The 8,707-nt window shown below is 40.5% G+C and overlaps 1 protein-coding gene across 1 annotated transcript; it reads right to left on the bottom strand.

Annotated features, from left to right (window-relative positions):
- Window positions 1–689: 689 nt before the first annotated feature.
- Window positions 690–6,743, bottom strand: LOC131134315 (uncharacterized). Its single transcript, XM_078792709.1, has 5 exons — window positions 6,213–6,743; window positions 3,437–3,695; window positions 3,196–3,229; window positions 2,951–3,122; window positions 690–2,695 (listed from the first exon to the last, which is right to left on the bottom strand). The coding sequence occupies exons 1-5, from the start codon at window positions 6,256–6,258 to the stop codon at window positions 2,337–2,339; spliced, it is 870 nt and encodes a 289-aa protein (XP_078648835.1). The 5' UTR covers window positions 6,259–6,743; the 3' UTR covers window positions 690–2,336.
- Between the last annotated feature and the right edge of the window lie 1,964 nt (window positions 6,744–8,707).

The following is an 8,707-nucleotide window of genomic DNA, read 5'->3' on the forward strand; positions in this document are numbered from 1 at the left end:
AAAATAATAGAAAGATTTTTTTGGCCTTGTAATATCATACCTTTTTTTATCATAAAATCTAATTCATTTTTTATTTTCTGAAGATTTTTTTGGTAATGTTGGGTTTTTTCCCCCCTGAATATTTTTTTTTATAAATTCTGGGTTTAGTAATATTGCAACATAATTATTTAAAAATTCAGATTTTTTTGCCATGTAATATTTCACCTTTTTCTCCCCTCATAAAATTTTTTTCTTCTACAAAAAACCAATGTATTTTTGTAAAAAGAAGAATTTGACTGTTTTTTCCCCCAGCGTGGTCCTAAAGTCCTTGCCAGCTTCTGCCACAGCTACTTTCTGCTTCCAGTATAATAAACTACACTTCACTTCTCCAGCAATTGAGCAAGCATAGAAAGGTCCTCAGCATCCGTGCATTGATTTGTTGTATGTAGTGTACATACATGAATGTATATTGTGTATATGAGATCACGGCGTGTTTGTGCTAAGAGAGAAAGAGAGAGAGAGAGAGAGACGGAGAGCAGCACTGAAGGTTTCCAAGATGTGAACGGCAGCTCTTTTAATTCCAAGTGTGCTTTTCCAAAACATACCTGGCACATGCTTGACATTAGGAATATTTATTGCCAATAAAGCAGCACAATGATTTTCTGTCAATAACTTTCTTTTATAAGATTGAAGAACAATACGTACGTACATGGAGGAAAGCTAATTTATTTGATTTTATACACTAGCTCTGCTTTTACACTATTTTTTAAAAATAGATGTGCTTTGTTTTGAAGCATTACAATTTCACTTTCAAGGGTGGCATCTCCTTTTTTAAATTTAGGATAAGGGGGCATGGTCATCCATGTCATCTTTGGGCAAGATACTGAACCCCCAGTTGCTCCTGATGCTGCGTCATCAGTAAGTAAATGTGCCAATAGTGTCAAAGCACTCCGCGTGCCTTGGAGGTGGAAAGGTGCTATACAAGTGAAAGTGTGTGGGGGGGTAGGATTAGGATGAAGGACCCTAACCCTAAGATTAGGGTTAAGAAGACTAACCCTACCATAACCCCAACCCTATTAAGAAGCCGACACATGCTGTTATTACATTCTAGGTAAAACATCTACCAAAAAGTTAATAATTCAAATGCGACTCACATTATCCCTTGTATGTCATCTGACATTATTCAATGTATTTATTTATTGAATGGACACTTAATACTTTATTTGACCTATGTTAATGGACATTGGGCAAGTTATTAAATTTATCTTATTAGTCGCATTTTAATTATTTTATATTTATTCATTTTTGGCACAAAAAACACATTTCCTTATGTAAACAAAATATACATCATGGCCAGAGTAAAACAGATGAAAATTTTTTGTTTTTTTTGTGCTTGTTATAAATACACATCTCAGAACTAGAGAATGGGAGTACATGTATACTGGGGAAATAGGCATGACAGCAGTCTGTTATCTGGCAGGCGTTTCTATTGGAGGCCGTCGAGCATTGTCCTTTTGCTCCCCCTGGTGGTCATTGTATGTAATAACAAGTACAGCATTTTGGTGATCCTCCACTTTTGACACCAAGTGAGACGCTGATGTGCCTCTGCATCTTTGTTTGTTTTGGAATAAAACCACGATATGGAAGGCTTTTTTGTGCACTATGGCAACATCGCTTTCTTTTGAATTAATATGCACTGGTAATAAAAGCACATGGTTACCTGAACTGTACTCATGCTTTATTTGTATTGCATTTTTTTGCATTTCAAAATCAAAAGTTTTTGACATCAAATTCAGTCTTTAAATTAACTCTGTTATTTTTATGATAGTATGGTTATGTTTACATTGTGTTTGTGTGTTTTAACCCTATATATAAATCAAAATCAAAGTTTTTCACATCAAATTCAGTCTTTAAATTAACTCTGTTATTTTTATGATAATATGGTTATGTTTACATTGTATTTGTGTGTTTTAAACCTATATATAAATATATATATATGCATAGTATAATATACTGTATGCTTGTGCAATTGCTGTCCAGAAAACTATGGACGTCATTACGCTTATAAACCACTAGATGGCGCAAGGTACACTATTATCCCAAAACCGGAAGTAGACCAGTGAAGGTTTCGTTCTCATCATTATTATAATTAAGGATGAATCTAAGAGTAGTAGTAAATATTTCGGCATTATCGCCACTAGATAGAATAAATAATCAATATGATGAATGATTTACCTGAGGAGCGATGGCACATAGCCAGGAAGAACACCGTATGTTAGTATCGATGAGGACACAGGTGCTAAAAATTAGCAATCACTTCTTAAAGGGAAAGCAACACCACAGACAAGCACGTCCTTTTAAAATGCGAACCCTCCACAGTCAAACGCGTCAAAGTCCGAGTCGGCCTCAAAGTCGAAGCTGTTGAAGTGCGTGTCGGCGTCCACGTCCTGGCCGCAGGCGTGAAAGTTCCCCCCCGCCGACATCTCAGCGAAGCCCCCCGGGCCTCGGGCCACGTCGGGCGCTCTGCCGGCCAGCGGTGACGGCGGCGAGCAGGAGCTGAGGTAGCCCAGGGCGGAGGAGGCGGCCGCCCCGCCCATCAGCAGGCACACCGCCCTCACGGCCCGGGCGTCGCTGCTGTTGCCGTGGCGAAGACAGTCCGACACGCGGTGGGGAGGCGCCACGGAGAAGCTGCGCTGAGGCCGTCGTGGTCCGCCGGCTAAACGATAAGAAATTGGGGGAACATTTTTATGAAACAGGAAACCTGTTTACAACTTTCTAAATACATTTGTAACATTAGAGCCCTCTAAAAAAAAAAAAATAACACCCCTACAGTCGCCTTCATACCCAAGTCACAAAATCAGTCAGAATGATGTCAGAATGAAAGGTTGTTTATTCCTGGATATTTGAAGTGCATTCAAAGTGGCATCAGGAGACCTCAAAAACCCTAAACGCAACATCACAGATAGCTGACCTTGACTGTGACCTCTATCTCGGAACGAGCCGCCCCGGGATGGTGGGGTGCTCTCGCCGGCCCTGGGTGACCCGGAGTCTTTGTCGCTGGAGGAGTCGGGCAGGGGGTCCCTGTCAGTGATGCATCGGGAGACGCTGCGCTGCCTCTGCAGGCTCGGAGGCGACATGACGCCCTGGGAAAAAAGCGTGCAGGACCAACCCAAAGTCATGCTAGCTGAAATACCAAAAGACTTGAACACAACTTACCTCTCTCACTTTCCTGATCAACTTCAGCCACAGACTGAAAAAGAAAAGTGAGAGGTCATTCTATTTGGGAAGATCTATGCTCATATGGGTTTTATATTTAATACAGATTCAATTGTGGCTATTATTGTCTGACTTGTTTGGCATCCAAACATAGTGGGGCAGTTATGATTGAGCAACAGAAATCCTGCCTAGCAACAAGTCAGGTGTGACTACATCATGGAGATCGGTTAGCGTCACCCACGTGCAGTCGTCGGGGTTGTCGGCGAGCAGCAGCAGGAACTTGCTCTGCTGCAGGATGAGGGCGAAGCAGCAGTCTCTGCGGCCCCCCGCGGGCAGCCGGGGCAGATCCAGGATCTCTCGGCCCTCCACGATCAACTCGCAGTGGCTCAACAGCTCCACCACCTGGTCGGGCGGCGACTCGGCATCGCGGCACACCAGCAGGCTTCCCTCCATGCTGAGCACCACGTACTTGTCCTTCCACTGCTTGAACACGAAGCCCCCTGCGGCGGGAACAGCAACGCACGATGACGGACGCAGCTTTTACTGGTCCATGAGGACATCTTTTTTCATGTTGACATGTATTTAGGTTTGTTTTTAGTTTGGGGTATTATAAAGTAGCATTGTCCGCTTCCAGGACGGGACACACGTGATGGCGTCAGACTGCAAGTGTCCCAGACAGCCGTCCATCCTGTAATAGCCGTGCTGATGGAGATCTGCTCTATTTCTCTATATGGAGGATTAAATGTCCACCGGATTTGATAAAGAGAGCGGAGGGATGTGGTGTAAGGTGTTATTTTGTACACACAGGACGTAATAGTCCTGTATACTTAAAATACTTTAGGTCTGAATATGGCACCCTGAGTAAGAATGCTTGTGTATTTCATGCTACATCTTCATCTTGGACCATTGTATGCCACTATGGAGAAGACCCCTTTTCTCTTCCCAGTGTGCCAACAAGGTACATACAGTTGACCCCCTGGAACCCATACCTGGAAACATCTGCATTTAGAACTCAGAGAACTTCTTTGGGAAAATCCTGGTCTTCCCACTTGAATTCCCAGCAGCCCCACCACCCCTTGGTGGAAAAACCCGACTGCCTACTGCGGTGCAAGCGTGTTATTTTACTGCCCGGCTTTCATTTCAAAGCCAAATGATCTACCCCTTAGAGCAGGGGGGTCCAAACTTTCACCAGCGAGAGCCACTAGGATGCAACTTTATAGATATTCTGTAAAGCAACACATCTCATACATCTTCACTCTTTGCTCTTTTTTTTCCAATTTTTGCTTCTTTTTTTAATTTTCCAAAGATTTCCACTTTCATCTTAAATAACTTTTGGGAATGTTCTACTAATAGTCAGATTATGACCCAGTGGTTAGCATGTTGGCCACACAGATCAGGAAGACCTGGGTTCTATTCTCCGCTTGGGCATTTCTGTGCATGCATGGGTTTTCTCCGGGTACTCCGGTTTCCTCCCACATTCCAAAAACATGCTAGGTTAATTGCCCTGTGATTGTGATTGTGATTTTGTATTTATTCATGTACAATTTACTATTGATTTTTTCCAATTTTGCTGTATTATTATTTTTTTCTTTAGTTTTCTTGTTAAATCTTGTTAAGCCCTGGGCTTCCATTCGGGCGGTGCAGGATGGTGACGGGAACTTTTGTTTTTGGCTCCCAAATGACTCCTCAGACGTGCTTAAATTGATTTATTACCAAAGTACACGTAAAGTACATTTCTAAAGTACAAATGTCAATCTATAGAATGTTGATTAGCTGTATGTGCTCAATATGTGTGTAACCCCTTTTTTCCTGCCCCTGTTGCTTGGTGTGGACACAGCATTTTTACCAACCGTGGTGCTTTAAAAGAAAAAGAGATGCTTCCTTGAATTGAAGAGTCATTTCTAAGACTTGTTAAATTTGTGATGGACACGTCACAAGCACAAGAAAAGGGTTTTTTTTCATGAAAATGAAAATAGAGGAAACTATGAGTATGGCTATTATGGCTATTTCCTTATTATTCACTTCCTGTAGGTGAGCCAATATTTCTGCCCACTGTAGCAGCTATAGATTGGTTTCCATAAGCTGCCCTCATCCTCTGTGACAGGATTAAAGAATCATTAACATCACACTTTCACTGACACATTTTGTCCTTGTGGCAACAACACAAAACAATCAACACAGAGAATCCAGTAGTAAATATAAATAGCCCATGTAGTAATAAGTAGCCCATACTTCAAAAAAGTACTTTCAGGCCAAGTATATTAATACAGTAGTGGTAAGTCCAAGTACTATTACAAGGTTATTTGAAGGTTGACTAAATGGGTCATAGTAGAATTGTCTTCCAGGTCTACTGCGTCAGTACCCGAACAAAACAACAGCTTAGTGTGAAGTTAGCCTATTTTCCTGGGACGTTTGTTTATTATAAAGGGCGTTCTTGGCTTGTGTGCCAGTATCGGCTACACTGCTATCACTCCCGTAGCGCTGACAATGCACAATGTAAACATCAAGTGAGTAAGCTGCAAGTAAACTAAAGGTTGTGTTGTATTTATGCTACGTTAACAGACGCCTATTTAGCTTGTTGTACTCCATTTTACTGCTATTACTGTGATTTGCCTTTCAAGATAAAATATCTGTTCTTGGTCTGTGATCTTATAAAAAGACATTTTCTTCCAAAAATGTAACTAATATGTTTTTTCTTTGTTTTTTGGCTGTGCGACATATACTCCCCTGGAGTGACTTATAGTTGGCAAAATACTGTATCATAAATGATGACTGAAATTGACAAACTTTTTACTGTTTTTCACCATCTTTATGAAATTGCTGGCACTGGGAATTTCCTTTGGCCCCATGGCGGGTTATGTAGTAGACAGACTAGATAGTTATAGGCAAATTTGGACTATATCAATTCATAATTGTATCTTTACAATATGCAGAGGGCTAATAAACTGTTCTACTGACCCCAACCAGACATGTCCTAATCCTACCATCATTGTCTGAAGTTGTGTGAGCAGGCCTACCGTACTTCCGGAGGTAGCCTCGATGAACGCCGCCGGCTGAGTTCATGGCTGCAGTGGTGCCAAGTACATACGCTCCAATGAAGGCCAGGACATCTGATGCTGAAAAATAGGATAAAAAAAGCCAGAGCGGGAGAGAGGGAGAGCGTAATCCTTGCTATTTAGGCCTTTAACTCCTCGTGCTCCGAGAGGGAGTGGAGTGTGAGCATGTGAGCCATAGTTTGGACCACCTCCCACCCCCCCGGCAGATTAAAACACCAGGATTATTGTGGCTGCAGTGCCGTGGATGGGAGCCCCACCGGCTTGTTAATCCCACAGCCCCCACGATGGAGGCTGCTTGTCCGCGCAACATGTCCACATGGGATTAAAAGTGGATCCGCACTTGCTTTGTATGGTTAGGAGGACATTATGTAACATAGATATACAGTATATAGAATAAACCACATAGAAACTTCATGAAGTATGTGATCTAATCACACAATGGTGCCTCTATAAAAATAAAAATAAATACAATGTCTTTATTATTGTCTTAGTATTTTTGCAGTGGTGCACTGGGAGCTCTTTCTAATATTTTGGGGCCGACAGCAACGTCCTAACGCTCCACATAGAGGAATCATCCTAAACCAAAAACACACACAAACACCAAACAAGTAAGAAGTCTTATTTATTAATGGAATATGTTGGTAGTTAGATCAATACAAAATCTGTTTACAACCTTTTAACTATGATTTACCATTATCAGAACCCTCTAGATATGACATAACACCCCTATAGTCACCTTTACACTCCTATTACCACATATGCTAGACATAATGTGACAAAATAGGTCATATTAGGCATAGAAAACTTTTTAACATTATTAGAGCCCTCTAAACATGAAATAACATCCCCATACTCACATTTACACCCCTATTACAAAATATGGTAGCCATAATTAGAGAAAATAGGTCATATTAGGCATGGGAAACATATTTGTGGTCTTCTAAATAAGTTTTTTAAACATTATTAGAGCCCTCTAAATGTAAAATAACACCCCTATACTCTATCTTAACAGTCCTATACCACAAATGGTAGACATAATGAGACAAAATAGGTCATATTAGGCATAAAAACCATATTTGTAGCATCTAAATATTTTTTTCTAACTCTATTAGAGCCCTCTAAACATGAAATAACACCCCTATAGTCACCTTTACACCCCTATTACCAAATATGGTACACATAATGACACAAAATAGATTATATTAGGCATGGGAAATATATTTATTGCCCTCTAAATAAGTTAATAATTTAACATTATTAGAGACCTCTAAACATAAAACAACACCCCTATACTCATTTTAACAGTCCTATTACCACAAATGGTAGACATAATGAGACAATATATGCCATATTAGGCATGGGAAACATATTTATGGCCTTCTAATTAAGTTTTTAATATTATTAGAGCCTTCTAAACATCAAATAACACCCCTGTAGTCACCTTTACACTCCTATTGCCATATGTAGTAGACATAAGACAAAATAGATCATTTTAGGTATATTAAATATGGTTACGACCTACTAAATACAGGTTTAACATTATTAGAGCCCTCTAGACGTCAAATAACAAAATCTAGTAGACATAATAAGAGATAATAGACATAATATTGAGTCACACACGTTAGCATTGGGAGAGTTCCTTGTTGTTTTCCGTTTCATCAATGCAACATTACTGACACCTAGTGACCAGTGTGGAATACTACAATAAGCATTCGGCCCTATTCATCCAGGAAACAGTGATGATGTATTGATTAAGCTGCCAAAGTATTGATTTATTTACCACTGTAAATGAAAATATATATTTGAAATATATTTTAAAGCACACAACAAAGAACACGAATATTTGTGTAAATAAACATATTGAATTGTAAAATGATGTGGTATCAACGTTTGGATCAATGGCCACAGATGGTGAGAGGTGTGCTGCAATTATACATCTCACCAGCAGAGAGCGCCAAAGAGTGACACTGCGTATGCAGTGACTTGTGACCGCTGCTCGGTCACGTGACACAGAGGACCCAGTGCCGTGCCCGCATCTTTTAAAAAAAGAAGTTTATCGGTGGAGTAGAAGTTGGAAACAAGCTTGTTTGGGTTGTTTGAGGTCTGCCTGCTGAAACTATTAATCCACTTTATCCTCACTTCCAAATCCTGGCAAAGCTTCCTGCACGAACACACACACATACACACACTTTCCCAAAAGTCTTTCTGGAGAGCACCCCCTCCTCCGAGGGTGCCATTGAGAGGACGTACAATGGGGGTCTTTTAAAGGACATTCTTAAAGGGGACACAGGAACATGTCTTTCAAATGTGTCATAGAATAATCCAAATATGATGTGTCGACTCCGTAAGAAAGAAACAAACGAAGGTCAGACGTCAATCAAAGCATATTTCGTCATCAAGGTGATGTATGAATCAAATCATATAAAAATGACATAAACGTCAAAAAGTTGCAATTA

The sequence above is a fragment of the Doryrhamphus excisus genome, linkage group LG8 (assembly GCF_037039965.1).
Source record: "Doryrhamphus excisus strain RoL-2023G ecotype Guam linkage group LG8, RoL_Dexc_Guam_v1.1, whole genome shotgun sequence".
Taxonomy (NCBI): Eukaryota; Metazoa; Chordata; class Actinopteri; order Syngnathiformes; family Syngnathidae; genus Doryrhamphus; species Doryrhamphus excisus.